This window comes from Apus apus, chromosome 4, assembly GCF_020740795.1.
Source record: "Apus apus isolate bApuApu2 chromosome 4, bApuApu2.pri.cur, whole genome shotgun sequence".
Taxonomy (NCBI): domain Eukaryota; kingdom Metazoa; phylum Chordata; class Aves; order Apodiformes; family Apodidae; genus Apus; species Apus apus.
The window spans coordinates 108089943-108108740 of record NC_067285.1 but is presented as its reverse complement, the minus strand read 5'-3'; the positions used below and the strand labels follow the sequence as shown (position 1 = coordinate 108108740).

Genomic DNA, 18798 nt, shown 5'->3' with positions numbered 1-18798 from the left:
TTAAAGCTTTTCATTCTGTTTGCTGAACAGAAACTTCAGTGATTTAAAACAAAAAGTTTCAAATAAGCTTGTTTAACTTCTGCCCTCAAGCCTAATTTTTCATTTGCATATCAAAGTAACTTGACTAGCACAGAACTTAGCTGCACATGTTGAATGCACTTAGGCCATATTTCTTCCAGTTTGCTAAATTATGCATTTTGCTCAACATTATTGTTTACATTTTAGCCAAATGAGGATGGATTTCCCTCAGTCTCTCAACATAATACTCAGTCTGTCTTACAGTATGGTGACATTCTTGTGAACAACTTCTAAGATATTCAGATTTGATCATTATACAGAACTTGTGGTTTTGCTTGTTTAATATGGCAAGTTCTCTGTTTCTTTTTGTTCCTTTCTTGCTGAAGGATGTGAGAATTGAAAGGTTCTGTAATGCTTAGTAATGTAATTTTGCTGTAGAGATTACAAAATATCATGGTATTTTTCTCTCACCCAAAGTAATCTTTGTTTACTTTAGTCTTGACTGTAATTCTGACAAATGTTTCCACCACTGCAGACTTCAGAAGCACTTTGTTGTATAGTGAGCCTGGTCATGTCTATCATGTTTTTTTTAATTTATTTTCATATATATATAAAGGCTATATTGTTACCACAGGGTAGCCACGATACCATAAGCCAGGAACCTGATAAAAAGAGGGAGTTGTGCTCAACTTGTCCAACCAGCCAGAGGTAAGGGTGGTGGACGAGTTGAGCATGACCCAGCAGTGTGCTGTTACGGCGAAGAAGACTCAACAGCACTCTGGGTTGCACTGGGCCAAGCATCCCCAGCATGGGAAGAGTGGTGATCCAGTCCCTCTTCTAAGCACTGGTTAGACCCATCTGGAGTCCTATGTCTAGTTCTGGGCTCCCCAGCGGACACTGGGGTGTGGAGTCTCCTTGTTCTTGGAGATATTAAAACCCAGGTTGGACTGGACAAGGTCCTAAGTAACCTGCTGTAGATGACCCTGCTTTAAGCAAAGGGACCACACAACTTTCAGAGACTCCAGAGTCAAGCATGCTGTGATTCTGTTTCAATGACTGCAGCACAAATGACTCCAAGTATCCTTTGCCGCTATGTGAAAAGGCTGGAGGAATCCGCTCTTTCCATTGCAATTGTAGCTTGTGGAGCCAAAATTAAGCATCTTTCGGTAGCTGTTGGACCAGTCTTGGGAGCAACTCTCAACCTACTTGTTTGAAGTTTCTTGCATGGCTTCTGAGTGCTAAGAGACCTGCAGAGCTGCTAAGGTGCTTCATGGCTGGAAATAGTTTAGAAAGGATTCTGTTTCAGTGCCCAAAAGCAAACCATGAAATCATTCATAAGTTTGGCAGAAATACACAGCAGTTTGCACAAAGATTGACTGTGCACCACGCTGCCCAATTCTAGTAGTTATCGATGGACTGTGACAAATTCTAGCCTGCTTTCTAAATTAACTGCCTTCATAGGAATGATATTCTTGAATTCTTGTCATGGAAGATAAGCTCTTAAAAGCAGTGGTTATAAACTAGGAAGCAAACTACTATGAAAATAAATGTGGGATGTGAAAAATTACAGGGAGGTTTAAATACTAGAGTTGGGAACTAGCTCAAGTTAGAAGTAACTTCTGGCATGCAGCATATATATTGTGTAATGTTATATGGCAATGTAAGAAATAAACTACATACATTTAATGTGTGTAATATATCTTTAAAGAAAAGTAATGCTCCTTGGGAAAGTAAACCAAAATGTGAGTAATATTAAAACGAGAGCTGACAGTCAAGGACTGAAATGTCATGTTTGTGCCAAAGTAAATATACAAGGGAGGGGATTCTACTGAGGATTTGCTTCTTGATGTTTTCTGGCTCCCAAATGATGTGAAAAACAGTTTGGGTTGAAGATAGAAACTAGATATTAAGTTTTTGTTATTGCATACAAATGAAGCTCATCGGTATCAGCTTGTTACACTTAATAATGTTCTTATTTTGACTCTGTTATGACCTTGGAGTCCAATACCAACATAAAAAAGCATATTTTCATCTGCAGATTCATACATTCAGCTAGCTGGCAAGGTTCTCTTTTAACTTAAACATTGATATTCTGTGTTCTGCTGCATTAAATGCCATCTCATTTCTGTGCCATTAATTGATAGGCAAATCTAGTTCCAGAAATGTGGTGTTTCTGTAGGAAGTTGGTTGTTGTTTGTAGCTAAGTTTTTTAATTAGGTTAGAAATGTAGTGCTTGGTTTGCTGTTCTTAGAGGTGGGTGGTTTTTAAATTTCGTGCTTTTTTAATAGGAAGAAAAAACACATGTAAATGTGTATTTATGTTCTTTGCTTAATTATGTCATAGCCATAGTGAATTTTTGCATATATGATGGAAAACAAAGCAAAATCCTGAAGCTGCCAGTCTCTCTTATCATATACTTACTCTTTCTGTCTTAGTTTATTTTAGTGAAAAGTGTGTCCTTGCCCTAATGCCCATACTGTACAAAAGTTGTACAAGTGGTGATGTTTTTCTGGTAAGGAATAGCATAAATTTAAACCAGGTGTCTATGTGTTAGGGCAGGGAGCAAATGACTTAGAAGTCTATAAACCACGTACGGACAAAACTACTACATCTCTGAAGAGGGTGGGCAGTGGCACAGTAAGGTTCCAAGTGCACGAGGACACTTAAGTTGAAATAACTGTCTTAAATAGCTTAAAAATGGTTAACTTGACCTTGCATCATAGATTTTGCAAGTTAATGTTCTTAGATCAGTAATGAAGGAGGTGCATCATCCTTCAAAGATATTTAACTAGCCATTTGAATTCCTATCACAGTTTCCTTTTTGCTCTTGAGAATTATGGGGAAAAATGTGAGGATTCCATTGACTTCAGAAGTTTTGTCTAGACGTATGACCATTACAGGCATTGACCTGTGTTAGAGGGCTTCTTGTCCCACTTCAAGCAGTATTAAACCAATTGACATCAGTCCTAAAAAGATAAGTTTTCTTGTAGTGGCAGTTCAGAACATAAGCTTTTGTCAGTGGTTTCCTTCTAGAGCAGAACTTCTAAATCTGAAATCTGAATGGTTATTCCCTGGAGATGATCAAAACAGCACAGATATTGTAAAGCCATTCTGAAAATAGTTCATTATATTTCAAACTTACATAGTAAATGTATTTTTTAATAAATTTGTATTAGTATAAATGGTAAGAATAGTAGTCATTGAAAAAGCTGATTATCCTCCATTCTCGCCTCTCTCCAGTGTGGTCCAGTTCTTCCTCTTTTCTATTGCATAAATGCAGCGTCATTTTGAATAATTGGAAACATTTTTTGGAATGGATTAACCTAACTGAGTATTTGAAAGATACCTGCAACAAATTCAGGTGTGTTCCATGGTCTTAATTTTGTTATGGAAAGTCATGAAATCTTATTTGATGTCTTTGGAAATAAGAAAAGCTTGAATTCTTCAAGTCAAGCTGCATGGCTTTTAACCAAGTACCTGATCTCTTAACCCAAGTACCTTAAATATATTAACAACAAAAGAAAGACCAGGGAGACCCTCCATCCCCTATTAGATGCAGGAGGAAACATGGTGATGAACAGTGAGGAAAAGGCTGAGGTGCTTAATGACTTCTTCACCTCGGTCTTTAGTAACAGGACTGGTTATGTTGAGGGAATCCAACTCCCTAAGCTAGGGGACAGGGACCAGGAGCAGAACAATCCCCCCACAATCCAGGAGGAGATGGTCAGTGACACCACGTAGATGTGCACAAATCTTTGCGGCTGGATGTGAAGCACCCAAAAGTGCTGAAAGAGCTGGCAGGGGTGTTCACCAAGCCACTTCCCATCATTTATCAGCAGTCCTGGCTGACTGGGCAGGTACCAGCAGATTGGAAATCAGCCAATGGAACTCCGATGTGTAAGAAGGGATGGAAGGATCATCCAGGAAATTACAGGTCTGTTAGTGTGACTTCCGTACCAGGGAAAGCTGATGGAATAGATCATCATACTGTTACGTGGTACATGCAAAATAACCAGGTGATCTGGCCCAGTCAGCATGGGTCCATGAAGGGCATCTCCTTCTATGACAGGGTGTCCTGCTTATTGGATGAGGGAAGGCCTGTGGATGTTCTCTGCCTTGACTTTAGCAAGGCTTTGGCAAGGTTTCCCACAGCATTCTCCTAGAAAAGCTGGTTGCTCGTGGCTTGGGTGTGCACACGTTTTGCTAGATAAAAAAATTGGTTGGATGGCTGGGTCCAAAGAGTTGTGTTGAATGGAGTTCAATCCAGTTGGCAGACAGTCATGAGTGGTGTTCCCCAGGGCTCAGTGCTGGGGCTGCTACTGTTGAACATCTTTATTGATGATTTGGATGAAGGGATAGAGAGCATCCTCAGTAAGTTTGCATATGACGCTAAGCTGGGTTGGAGTGTCAGTCTGCCTGAGGTGATTTCATTCTGTGTGTTATAGGGCAAAATCTCGCTGCAGCTGCCATTTTTGAGGTCATCTTTTCCTGAACAACTGTTCCTACCAATTATTCTCTAAAAAATAGCAATAAAATTAAGAAAGGTAGCTTGAAAATGACCTGCACATTTCAACGTCACAAACAGGAACAGTATTAATTCAAAAAGTGAATGAAAAATGCTCTATGATAAAACTGTTCTGATCAAAATGCTTAGGTTTGTTTAGGTGTCTCTGAAGCTTGTCTCTTGGTTGTTGACAGAGGAGCAAAGATTGTATTGAGCCCCTAGCTGCCTGGATTTTAAAGTTCCATATTTAACAAGCTGATTGTCTTTACCTCTCCTACTGGACCAAAAGTTTCTTACGCCTGTGTAGCTGGTGTTCGTGCTCTGAGGGATGTTCAGGATAAAGGTATTTTGTGGTCAGTGAGTGCCCACAAGTATAAGCAGACCTGCACATCAGGAAGAACATGCAGGTAGGATGTCACTTCTGTGTTTCTGGAGACCAATCTGTGCTTCACTGAGTCTCAGCAGTGTCAGAACTGCATGCCACTTCATTAATGAACAGACTGTTACCGTAACAGACTGATAGTATATAGGTATGGAAAAAATCAGCATGTGCTTTGCTACAGCTTTGTCCTGCCAATCTCCCAAAGGCTGAAATGGCTATTCAGATTAACTTGTATGTTGAGGTGAATTAGGAGTGAAAACTTAAATCTAGAGTTAAACTTTAAGATCTAGAGAAATTAAAAAAAATCCAGGAGTGTAACTTAAATCTAAACTTAAAGGTAAAATAGTCATAACAAATAAGCTACATAATACAGTTCAAGAGCATTGGGTCATTAAATTTTCAACACCTGAGTAGAGTGGATGTCAGTAAGACATGATTGCTTTAGTAAGAAATTCATAGGAATCTTCAGAAAAAAATGAGTGAAGGAAGCCATATGATGTTAAAGGTAAAAGCTAAATAAATACTTCTCTTAACAATCGTGCTGCTTTAGCTTTAGAAATCTTCCTTGTTAAGACACGTAGTCCAAGAATAGCTTGTAGGCAAAGACACAAATATGTATTGAATTAATTAGTCAAAACAAGTTTATGTTCATAACACTTCAATTTTTAAGTAGGCAAATAATATTCAGCATAATGCTTGCATGCTATCTTTGCTTCACCGTCATGCTGACCATAGACAAGCTGACTTTCTAAATGCGAGCTCAATGGCAAAAGATGTCTGTTGTCTGCAGTTATTTATTGTCCCTTTCCTATGACTTGCTGCTCCCACACTAGATATATTTAAGAAAACTGCATATGAAAGAGCCCCTGAATTGGCACAACTTATCTAAAGGTGCCAGGATGTTAACTTGTGCCTGTTTTGAGTTACCTTAAAGTACTAGGCTGTAGACAAGCAACTCTGAAACTCCTTTGAATGTGTGTTGGCTGTTCTTTGTGTAAGTGCAGCAAGTCTCCCTAGACTGGTATAATGAATGTCTTGGGTGTGTTCCCCTGAATTTCAAAGTGCGCTAATTCCTGAACAGCTTTACATCTGCAGTTTGTCTCAAGCATCTTTGAGAATTAAAATTATGCAGATGTGAAGTAGTCAGGATCAATGCAGAATAACAGACTTTCTCATGACAAATCATTTGACGCTTCAGCAGCAAGAACATGAAGTGTGCTGTGATGTTGCATGTCTATTTTTCCAGGCCTGTTAGATAAAAATGGTTTATCTCTAGTGTGTCATAACGGATAATTTATTACAAAATACCTAGTCTGGAAGGCTGGTAATTTAAGAATGGTTCTTGAACTAAAAATTTATCTACAGTGAGAATGGTGTTATCACCTGTAGATTGCCTAGATATGGAAGAGGTTTGGTTTCAGTTGTGCCTCTGAGATCTTTGTACATTCTCCCTCATAGACATTGCTTCATTGTGTAAATATTATTTTACATTTAACACTGTATCTTATTACTATACTAGATGACAGGAGTTCACTTTTTGTTGAGTGTATGTAGCTGCTGTATTTCATTTGCTAGAAGTTACAACAGAAAAAAGGCTGAGGAAGAGCTAAGACCAATTTTCTGCCCAATGATGCATCTTCAGCTCTGGAGGCTTAGTCACATTACTCTAGTGTAATCATTTGTTACTGTGCTTAGCATGGTATAATGTAGTGCAGGATAAGGTGCAGCCTTTTGCTGAGCTGCAAAAATTGCTGAGACATGAGTAGAAGATCCATGGAGAAAGCAGCTTGCTAATAACCAGCCCAAGTGCCAGCTGCAACTGTGTCTCTCTACCAAAGTGACTTGTGTGTGTGGGCAAAAGCAGGTGGATGAAACATTTCATTTGGTTCTGGAGCAGTCAGGACCAGAATATGTATAGATTTGGTCACCGCACCTCAAGAAAGCTGTTAGAAAAATTGGAGGGAGGTGATTGGAAAATGTAAGGGGGTGGGTGCTTTTGACAGGTATGAGAGCAAAAATCTTACACCAAGGAACTTTGTAACCTAGTGCAGAAACGTTTAGAGAGTTCACAGTGTATGGAAGAAGAGGTTGGAAAAATCCCAGTTTGAAATCAGACACAAAGTTAGAACATGGTTTAATCAACTACCAAAAGAAGTACCAGTGTTTCCTAATATTAGATAAAAACAATAATCTCCTGACAGATAATCAATGTAAGTTACTGGGGTCTTTCAAAAATAACCAGGTAAAATTAAAAGGTTGTGGAAGATGCTCTTATGTGAAAGGTCTACTGTACACCATGGGATGCTGTGTTTACTTTGTAGACAAAAAACTTTTCTGGCTCTTCTGTTGATGGATCTGTGGTTTGGCTGTCTGTCTTTGCTTTTTGCTAACAGCTAGTTCTGCAGCTGGCTTTTGAGTAGGACATCAATTACTCTGTTTATTTTCTTTGTAATGCTGTTAATGTGTGTAGTATTATAACATTTAATAGCAGCTTAATGAACTTCAGACAACATTTTATGACTACAGAGTAAGGAGGCCTCTTAATGTTAGCTTATGCCTCATTTTCACTGATTTTCAGTAACTGATGTTGTGTTTTCAGCACCTATGCCATTGTTTTCTTAGCAGTGTGTTTCCTTTTGGTCTCAGTGCAGTTTATACATACTCTGCATTCACTCTGAAGACTCTTGTAGCCAGCAGCCTTTCAGTCCGCCCCATGTATAGGGGCAGAGGAACTGACTGTGGTGAAAAAGATCTCTCTCTTCATGTTACTGCCATCAAAACCTATTGCGTTGTCCCACCTGCACCTCATTTTTTTTTTTTCCATACATGTTTCCCAGTAGGCAGTGTTACTGTGATACGTTCTAGTCCTCCTGCCCTTGCCAACTGACATGTTTTTCACTGTTTCCCCACTGTGGAAAGATGATGTTTTTATAGTCCTGTTGTCTACCTTGTAGCTCCTGGCATCTGCTGCCTTCTCCAGTTGTGTAGTGATAATCATGACATACTTGCCCTGTATCCGTCACAGAGGGAACTTCAACAAACAAATACATTAATATAGAAGACTAATTTGACCTTTTTGTTCATAACTGTTGGTTGTTACATTTCTATTTCAGTTCTATAACTGTGTCCTAAACTATATTGAAGGTTAGGTTGCAAATTGTGGGGTATGTTGTTCAGTGTGTGAGTACTCATTGAAAGCTTAACACAGCTTTTTAAAAGTTATTTTAGAGAGTGTTTATTGTGTTTCATGGACAAGTAGTTTAAATGAATGCTTACCGTACTACTGAATGCTAAAGTGCATCAGCAAAGCTGTTTTTATCATAGGAAGGTAGTGCTTTTGTGCATGTAATATAGATAGTCAATCTTATTAAATCTGTTGTACGTACGTACTCTTGGCAACAAGGCACTGATAGCTGGAGGCATGCTTGGCCTATTTTCAGTTTCATATTGATACTAGTAAGCAATTAAAAACAAACAATTTGCTTGTTTAAAAATACATAATCAGCATCTTACGATATTATGAATCACCTATTTTGTACAATAAATCATCTGTTTTATGACTGGTGTTTCCACCAAGGAAGCCTTCTTCTCCACAAAATGCCACCTTTTTTCACCTGAATAAATTATTTATTTATTTATTTATCTTGTAAGCCTAACTTCTGTTTTTGGATAAATCATCTTACTTTGATGTTAGTTTATGACGAGGGAAGGGAATACCAAATATTGCTTGTTTTAATACTTGTTTCTGATTGGTTTTGAGCCTTATTAAAGATTCCCATTTCATATTCTGGATTTTGTTTTAATAAATGTTTGTGTGACTTATAAGGGATTTTATCACACATTCTGCCAGCTTTCCAGACTTGTGGCTGGAGATACCTTAAAATAAAAGTAATTAAATTTATGTGCAGAGGGGAGACTAATGGAGAGAAATTACTATTGACCTGACTGCTCCAAATCTGAAAATAGAAATTGAATATAGTCAAAGCTATATTGTTACTAAAGTAGTGACTCTTTTCATCTTTTTAAGCTGTTTTTGACACAGGATCAAATGCAAAGTTGCAATTTTGTTGCATCTAGTGCTGAAATTAATGAGCATTTTCTTGGTGAATTTAAAGAGCCACACATCTAGATCTGAAACTGTATCTTGAAGAGCTTGTTTTTTATATTATGGGAATGGACTAATTGAAATACTTGCTTATAGTAAGGAGACAAAATAACTACTGACGCTTTGCAAACAAGTTGTAGTGAAGTTCAGATTTTTACCTGCTGTGAGAGAGAAACTTCACCTCTCATATGAATCTACATATTGTTGTCGCTTAGTTAAGACTGTGAAACTAATGAGTTATTGTCATTTAAGAAAAAAAAATAATTTCCTTGAGGTGTAGTTACCATGTAAAGATGTTTCACTTATTTGTAAAAAAAAATAAAATAAAAAATGGGATGAAGGCTTTTGTGTATGTGCTGATGTCTGAATAGAAAGTCAGAGCTTCCTAAAGGCATCCCAGGGCACTCCTAAATTGCCATGTTTGAAGACATCACTTCTTGTATGTGACTGAAACAAAACTCTTTGGTGGAGTTACTGGTGCTGAACTTTGATATCTTACTTTGACCAGTTTGTAGGGAAGTGAATAAAGTTTGCTTGAGGTCTTTTGGGGATCGTCTTCTGTGCAAATACTTGAGCATGTTATCGGTAGTTGCACAACTTTTACCAAAGAAGAAAGGTAAACAAGTTTGATAGGCATTCGTTATTTGTAGAGACTGCTTTTTTTTTTGTATGGCGTTAGTTTCAGTAAATACGTGCAACAACTACTGCTTTTTTCAGTTTCACTGATGAAATCTTAACTGTTCAGGACCTTAAAGTTACAAACTCTGCTTGGGCTTAAATTAAAGGAAGTCCACACTTCACTGTATGGTTGCCAGATTCTCACTTGGTTCATAACCTACTCAGACACAGATGTGTATAATTTCAAATTAATGCAAAGCTACAGTACCCACCATTTAGAAACAATTTACCCCAGTGCCTTTGTATGAGCTTTCTTACTATTTCACAGGTATTATTCTTCAAATAACCTTCACTGTATTTTTGTTAATAACTTGTTCTTCCTTTCTGTAGCACAACCATGTGAATCCATTAAATTCTGGGACCATTTTAATTTTTCTCTTAGTTTTGATGTCTAAAACTATTGTTTAAAGTAGTGATTATTTTTCTTCACAAAGTGGTTATTCCATGACTTCAAGAACTTGTGGAGCCTGACTTGCTGTAGGTGTGTCCTATAGCTGATGTAAGCTTTATTCTGAATTGCCCTTCTGTGGAGAAAACCTGTAGGAGATCTTTCTAGCATTGACTCTTTGATTTCTGAATAACTAGGAAGTGTTTGCTGAAAGCTCTCCCTCCAATAAGGACAGGTGCTGGAGTCTTCTGAAAACAGGACACTAAAGAGAAACCAAGCAGAGAGTTGAGATCCTCTGAGAATTTGGCTTCTGTCGACTCCTGCTTGTATTGACCAGAGAGTCTGGAAGCTGTTTGAAGGAGGGGATGTGCATATACATGTTTGGGATGGTCTTACTAATAAACCATCTCAGAAAATGGAAAAGCCCTACAGGGATACAGCTTTTATGTTGGCCAGGAGTATATTTAGTAATAATCATCATAAAGGAATCCTCATTCTTCGTAGTATTTTATACCTTAATAATTGGAGTTCTGTGCAAAATCACAGGGTTGGTAACCTCCCTCCCTGGAGGCACTTGCAGCTTAAAAAGAAGCAGTGATATTTTAAAAGCTATATATATGGAAATCAGGCAGAGCACAGGGGATGGATAAATGTATTCTTTGTTAAGTAAGTCTCTCTGATTTCACTTAAGTGTCTTCAGCCTTCAAGCACTGTTTTCACTAACAAGGACTCTTTTTCCCTAAAGTTTGAACTGTTGTAATGGAATTAAATAGTCCTTTTATGATGAAGTTCATCCAGTACTTCAACAGTTACCCTTCTAATACCTGGTTAGTGACTACTGAGTAGAAGGGAACACATAGTGGGGCTTTTCTGAGCAGAATTATAACATCTTGGCAGTAGTTTCTTGCTTGCACTAGAAGGAAGAATAATGCTAAGGTTGTGTTCACCCTTTTTAGTGTTTGGATAATTGTAATACTTATGGACAGAGTTCTCCTTAAGCCATTTGAAACTATGTTTCAGTACAGTTGTAGAAGCCTAACTAAAGGAAAGCTTGATCTTAATCTTTCTTCCTTACCCCGTGTCAGGTATACTGCGCTTGCAAGCAAATTAAGGCAAAGTAACTTAGGCAAAATTATCATGGCCATGCACAGGAGGCTGGAAAGTCTGGCCTAAGAGTGATGGTTTTATATCAATACTGAAATAATTCGTATGCAGTGCAGAGTTCACCTATGCTTCTGCAGTACTGGAAGTATTGCAATCACTTTTACTACATAAAAATGAAATTTTGAAAAGAAGATTTTACAGTGTTGCAGAAGATGGTAGTTAAAGACTTCAGAATTGCTTTTTAATTTATATACAAGCCTGAAAATGTTTGCCATGGTGCTGAATGCTGTGTCAGTTGGAGGGTGCACATGCAGCAATGAATTTCTTGCTTCAACTTTTTCTCTTACCTGCAAATTCAGTGGCAATATTTCTCTAAAACTGAGTGTTTACAGTCACGCAATGTTATTTGTAAACAAATTATATAAGAGAAGCTCTTTGTAACAGCATATTACATCTCAATGCTGTTTGAGGAACTGAGGAAGACAGTGTTTCAGTGTGGTCTACAGCTGATGCAACCCTGAATTGCAAAATACCTTCAGAAAATTAGGCAGGATTGGGGTCTTAATGGGGGCTTTTCTGACTTGAATGTGAGATGCTTCTTAAAACTACTTAGACTGTTAACTGCTTCCCATCCCTACAAGATGTGGCAGACAAATAGTTTTTCAGTACTGTGTAGAAGAGCTGTGCTGGTTTTGATAAAGCCAAATAATCTTCTGATACGCCTTCTTTTTTCTTAGCCCTAGCTAATGAAAAAAGCCATGGAAAAGCACCAGGAGTAGGCACCTCTAAAAAAGGAAGATAGAGAAAGCATAATGAGATTACAAAACTTGGGTGACGTGAGCACATGTGGGTCTTCCAAAGGTTTATTGCCTAATTGTATCATAGTATTTTTCTTCTATCAATCTGCATCATTAAGACTAACTACTTTTTATCAAATGCAAAAGCTATTTCTTTCCCTACAGATGGATTTGTTAATGCTCTTTTATATTATTCCATAGCTTTCTATCTAGTCAGCAGAGAAGAAATTCCTATTTATTGGTGCAATTTAAAAATTATTGTTAGTTCTGAAAGAAACTCTTTTAATTAAAAATGTTCTCTCTTTTCTGGATACATACTCTCTATTTAACAGAGACAGCTGCCAAATAACGTTTGGCAACTGTAAATCTAATTAGCATTTCTGTACCAAATAGAACCTTTTTTATTTTAAATTTGCAAAAGGAATGTGGCCATTCTCTTTTTATTGGAAGAATTTTGTCTGCCTCAACAGCAACTACAGTCTGTTTGCTCACAGTTGAGGGTTACTATACTAACACCTGATTGATAAATGCATATAGTAGGGATTCTCTCACCAGCTCATTGACTTAAAATAAATGCTACCCTTATGCTTCTTTAAAAAATAACCTTTTTCTTTTTTGTAATGAAGCTTAAACTATAAAAAGCTAACAAATGAGATTAATCTGTCATTTATTGTCTGCCTAGCATATCCAGCCCTTTTTTTTAATGTAGAAGAAAATGCTTTTCATTTAATTTGGTGTAAAAGCAAATGCTGTTCATTAAGAGGACGCATAGTTCAGATGAGCTTGAGAAGGTGTATGGAGGTGTTTTTATTTTTAACTCAAATTGAGTCATCTTTTCATTCAGCAGCTGTGTGGAAAAATATGCAAGCAAAATTATTAATATTGTTGCTTTATATGTCAAATTACTTCTACAGATGGGTTACATGGGCAAAAGGTTTCTATGTGGTTACCTTATCACTCACAGGGGAATAATGGAGTTCTTTTTTCCACTTAAAAATATGATCAGAAAAACTTGGGCCTATGTAAAAGGAAGATCACTGTCATGATCTTGTAGGAAAACTTGGGGGAAAAAAAATAATTATTTTGTGGAATAACTGGCCTCAGTCTGACCTACCTAGTTTTGATACTGCTAGAGCTGTTTAAGGCCATTTATTCTTTTGGTGGTACAATGGTTTTGTTGCTGTGATCATACAATCTGTAAAATGTCTTCACATGTCAACAATCCTTAATATTTTGTTTTTAAATTCACATTCAAGTCATAAGAGAAAGCTTTAGTAAAAGTTGCAACTTGTGCTGCACTGTAAAAATACTTGTAGCCATATTATATATTTGCAAATAACCATTCTGACAAACTTAGCACGATCTGATCCATTTTCCTAGTACTATTAGACTTTTAAAGACAATTTTTAAGGAAAAAATGGCTAATGAGATGCAAGATGTGAATGTGATATGCCTGATGCTACTTCTATTTTTTATGTTTGTCTCAAGGAGGTGTAAATTCTAAGACTAAGTATATTCAGCTGTCCTAACAGCTGAAAATGCCATCTATTTCTCAGAGTGGTTTTGTTCATTAGAGCTAGTTTACTATTGGTGATATTCAGCATTTCACTTGTATAATTTTCGGCATTTTACTGTGAATTCTACATAAAAATGAGCTTGTTCAAAATTAGACTGTATATTAATAAACTGGGTTTCTGTGTGTGTGTTGAATTATGGTTTTCCACATGTATTTCCTTCAGAAAAGTACGAGCTGTCACAACGTGGCATATTTATGCAGCTCAGAGATATCTTCTGGCAGTGCCAATTCAGAATGGATCCTGTTCATATCGTTTGAGAACATCTACCAAGTCTATTTTCAATGGAAGTAGAATCACAAAATCATAGGGGTTGGAAGGGACGTCTGAAGATCATCAAATCCAACCCCCACTGCTGCAGCATGGGGGGAAAAGTTCTTTGATACCCTACTAGTTACTAAATTCTATTCAGCCATGTTTGCCTCGATTGATATGAATGTGTAAAGCTGCTGGTAGTTTAAAAAGTAGCATAGGTGTATTACAGGTTCATTCTGGGCAAATTTGATACTAGATGGCTGCTGTTTCTTAAAAATCTGCTTGTGATAAGCACTTGAGGAATATTATGACTCACCCATTGCCTAGCTGTTGTAGTTAACATAGTGCCTTTGTTTTATGATCTCAGTGTCAGGTGTTGTTAGCAGAACTGTTGTAAGCAGCTGAAGGTCTGAAGCTTAAAACATTTAGCAAGTGACAGAAAATACAGTGGAGACCTCTGACTGTTGTAGGGCTCTGCATAGAACTCAGCAGTTACAGCTGGCTAGATAAAGTGGATTTAGATTCTCTTCTTCTATGTAGTTCTTGCTCACTTTAGCAAAGGTTATGATGTTGTCCATGGTCCAACTGAGGTGGTGGGCCAAGCTTTGAGGAAACTAGATATTCCTGTGTGAACTGCACTGAAGTGATCATAGGATCTGGTTGCTTTCTGTGCAAAGCTCCTAGGTTTAATCTTTTTTTCTTATAGTTCTGTTGAATTAGTAGATCAGAAAAATATTTTCATTGTCTCATTATCAGAATATCACAGTGCATGGAAATGCAGTCTTTAAAATGCATGGTAATGTATTTTTGTGAAGTACTAACCGAGAAAAAATGAGGTCTTGGGAACAATTTTTTTTTTTGTTTCTCTATTCCAGTTCTATTCAACAGTGTATTGCTGTTTAAAGTGTCAGTACAGTTTGACAAGACCTGCTTTCCTGTTTATTTTTTAAGGACCTGGTAAATATTGAGATGTTTTTGACTGCAAAAGAAGTGGAAGAGTCATTGGAAAGACAAGAGACTATGACGTGCTTGGCTTGGTGCCATGATAACAAATCCAGGCTCAGAAAAATGAAGGTATGAAAATGTAATGTGTTCATGTTTTGCTTAAATTGTTTTCTAAATGTTTTCTAAACTACTTGGACATTTGATGTGGTCAGTTTGGTTTAAATTATAGGTCTTGAATGAGACCTTGTGTGAAAGAAAGGACAGCAAGTACAAAACTCTTCTAGGAAGTCAGAGCTAAACTAGCTCATGCAAGTGCCAAACCTGGAAGTGGGTGATAGGTCATCTTGTGGATACAGGTGTTGTGTCAACAAATTATCCTCAAATAAAATAATATCCAGTTGGTTTTAGTGTCATTTACAGATGTCCAAATGCAGAAGTATGTAGTGTCTTGATGCATGTGAACTTACGTTCTCAGCAAGATGTAAAGAATTGTAATTCAGTTTATACATGAAAGTATCTTAAAAGTGAGATCACTGGGCAAACCTGTGTCCTCAAGCTTAACACTGGGGAAAATTTCATACAGATTTTTTGTTTTAGTATTTTTAAAGTGCTGTATATAAGAAAATAAAACTTGAGTGAAGAACTTTCTGTGAGAAACTACTATTTAAATGTTTGTTAAACAAATAAAAGCTGAGTCTAATCAAGTCCTAAACACAGTAAGTCTTTCTCAAGCCACTGAATACCACGATCTGATCTTTCTGTGTAACTTGTTCTGTGCAGTTGGTTTAGATTTCCTTGTCTCTTAAATTCTGCATTTCAAAACATGCTGTAATCTTTTATAGGGCTTGCAGAAATCTGGTTTTAACTAATATTAACCAAAATCCCTGCCTCCCTCAAAGGTGTTTGTCTGATCTTTTTTTTTTTAACTAAGCGCTTTCTTTAACCCAAAATGTTTGAGTGCACTTAATGATAGATAAGCAAAGAGTGACGTTCTCTGTCACTCAGGGGCACCAAAATGAGAACGAACCGAAGATGGGACGCAAAAGTAAATCGGCCAGTGATTACTCTAAAGAAAATGATGATCTTGTTATGGAAACCATTAAAGGAAAAGCAGAATTGGTATGTAAACACTATCCCACAGTTATATTGCTAAAAAAATCCCCCTTGTGTAATCTTAGTATCTTAAGTAATATAAGAAATAAAATCTTAACATCTTATGTTTTCATCACTGATTTTTAGCAAATAATAAATAAGGAAAAAATCTTCCCTATTCCTCTTCTTGGAAGAAAAAGCAACAAAAAAAATCTATTTCTGCAAGCCCTACGTTGTTTTTTTTTAGTGTTTTTTTTTTTAAGAAAAAAACAAAACACCACCAAAATAAAACCCCAACCGAGAATCCCAAACCAAAGCTAAGGCTGTGACATCAGAGTTGGAAGAAGAGAAATCACTATGCTTCTTTTGAAACACAAATAAACATTTATTCTGTTTATGGTTGCTTAGCTACTCATCAATGTTAATGTTCTAAAATCCCAGCCACCACCTTAAAGCAAGACTAATCTAAAACTTAAACTGGATGTTGGCCTGGGAAAGCACACAGTCCTATAGTCTTTAGAGATGTGAGCTATCTAGACTATTGAGAATAGCTGCTGTGGGCTTCTTTGAAGGTATACAAAGTTGAAATGTGTGCATCATTTGATTGTCTAGGACTCTTCTTCTAGTTACACTTATCTACAGAACCCATACAGCCATGGGCTTACAGCTTACTTGAAGATTCATAGAAGCAAACCACGAACTTTGAAGATTGTTTTGGGTTATGGGTTTTTTGCTGTTGAAACATTTTAATGTAATAATGAAGCCCTGTGATTTAGTATCGTTAACAATTTAAAAGTTTGATCAATGTTTTTTCTTAGTAGAAATGAACTTAGCTAAAATTCTAAATTAGGTGTTTGTGTAGATATAACTGGGTATTTAAAGTTCTATTTGAAAATTTCAAATAGAGAAGATTTTTTTTCTCTGGTAAACATGGACTTGAGTACAGAAAAATGCATAGTTGGAAAATAATTTCTATTCCTTAAACGAGGACATTTTGAACATTTTATTTCAAATGGCTTACATTTCAAAGTTAAAAATGAGCAATTGTTGCAAAGTGTGCATTAGTCACCCTGGGCAGTTAACTGATACAAATTCGGAGTTGCTTAAATTCCTATGGAAGTCACTGAGGAATTTTGATATCACTGTGCTGATGGACAATAAACAAAAAGCAACTATTCATTAGGAGCATGGGGGAAGAAAAAAACCCTAAACATTTGCCAAACGGAGAAGGATAACTCAAGGAATACAGTTATTTTCAAAATTCAGAGGACTTTGGGGTTTTGTTGTAATAAGGTAATAAATTTTGTTGAGGTAATAAAAGAGTTGACTGTGTCCCTGTAAAGAAGCAGGGTGACTTGTTCTTTTATGGGGGGAGAATCTTTTTAATTCCACATGCTCAAAGTTTTGTTATAGATTTTGTGAACTGGTGATGGAATTTGATTTAAAGGGACACTGTCAACTTCATTAGGCTTCAAAATTTACCTTTTTTTCAAAAACAGGTAAATGCCACTTGGTTTTCTTGTTTGAGACTTGTTTCCAGCATGGCTTTTAGATGTTTGACAAGGAGTGGGATAGAAGTTTGAAGAAAAGGAGGGAGGGGATTACAGCAATTTAAACTCCGTGCTTTTTTTGTTAATTTTGGAGACTTTCAAAATTCAAAGACTTGTCTCTTCCTTACAGTCTTCTGGGTAGACCTCTCTTGTCTGTGTTATCACAAAGTCCCAAACTTGGGCTGAATTTACTACTTTAAATTACAAGCAAGTACAAAGAGACCACCTGGTACTCTCCCTTGCATCTTGGGTAATGATGCTTTTAATCATTAGGAAACAAAAAAATCATCCCTGAAGTTTTGAAGGAGGCAAGAGGAGGAGGAGGCTTTTGTTTGCTTTTAGGGAATTCTGTGCTGATGGCTTCTCCATAAAAGTTGGCAATTGAACTCGTTTTGCATGAATGCCTAAAAGCAAGCAAACAAGGTTGCATGTTATTAACACTTCATTTTTTGTTGTGCATACATAGTACTCACCATACTGTTCAGTGCAGTTTTGGCACCATCTAAGACTCTGTCTTGTCTTTCATCTCAGAGCTGTCTGGAGTTCAGCCTAAGGATTCAGGAGTTCATTGAACTCATTCGACAGAACAAGAGACTGGATGCTGTGAGGTATGAAATTAGGATGCTTACCAAATAACAAGGTGGTATTGTGCTTCATTAGAAATATGTGACTACTATTGCAGCACCCAGAAGCGCCACTGCTGTAAAGGATCTTGCTAGTGTTGTGAACAGTCTTTGAATTTAAGCTGGAATTGATTTTTTTTTTAAAAGCAAGGTGTCATTCCACAGATGCACCATTTAAAAAAAACCTTTTACTTTGTCACTGAGACTCTGCATCTTCTTATTCTTGAAAAATCAAGGTTTAGAAAATTTAATCTGTGTTTACAAAACAATTGTATTTTCTGGTGACATAGGATGTAATGAACTAAATCAGTTCATTACCCCTTACCTAATTGTCAAGAGGTACAGCTAGCTTCTCAGAGGAACTCATTGCAGTTTTAATGACAAAAAATCCTAAATTGTTAATGAAATTAACGGAGGTTGGAACTTGATGATCTTTAAGGTCCCTTCCAACCTTAATGATTCTATGATGTGAGTCAGTAACAGAACTAGGGTCAGACACTGGTTGACTTCAACCACAAGACAGCCTTTCTGGCAATGCTTACCAGCACATGAAGCATGCGTGCTTTTACATTAGTGGTCCTGATTTAAGGTGTTGGACTAGTGTTCCAAGATAACACAGGAAACCAGTTCTGCTGAAATGAGTGGAATTCTGATACTGGGACTAAAAAATGTGTTGATAATTCTGGTAAGCAGTGTTCTTGCCAGCACCACCAAGTATGACACAGGTAGCAGAGCTACTGGACCTTACACATGGACACGGGAGAAAGGAACTGCTAGCAGGTT

At 37.0% G+C, this 18798-nt stretch overlaps 1 protein-coding gene across 4 annotated transcripts in view; it reads left to right on the top strand.

Annotated features, from left to right (window-relative positions):
- Positions 1–18798, top strand: part of MAEA (macrophage erythroblast attacher, E3 ubiquitin ligase) — a 51850-nt gene that overhangs the window by 23017 nt on the left and 10035 nt on the right. For 3 of the 4 annotated variants that reach the window (XM_051618242.1, XM_051618241.1, XM_051618244.1), the window contains 3 exons: positions 14757–14879; positions 15756–15869; positions 17924–18000. In XM_051618242.1, the coding sequence (XP_051474202.1) occupies positions 14757–14879; positions 15756–15869; positions 17924–18000 (314 nt within the window). The remainder of the gene's footprint in view (positions 1–14756; positions 14880–15755; positions 15870–17923; positions 18001–18798) is intronic. The other variant, XM_051618243.1, reaches the window with a different exon arrangement.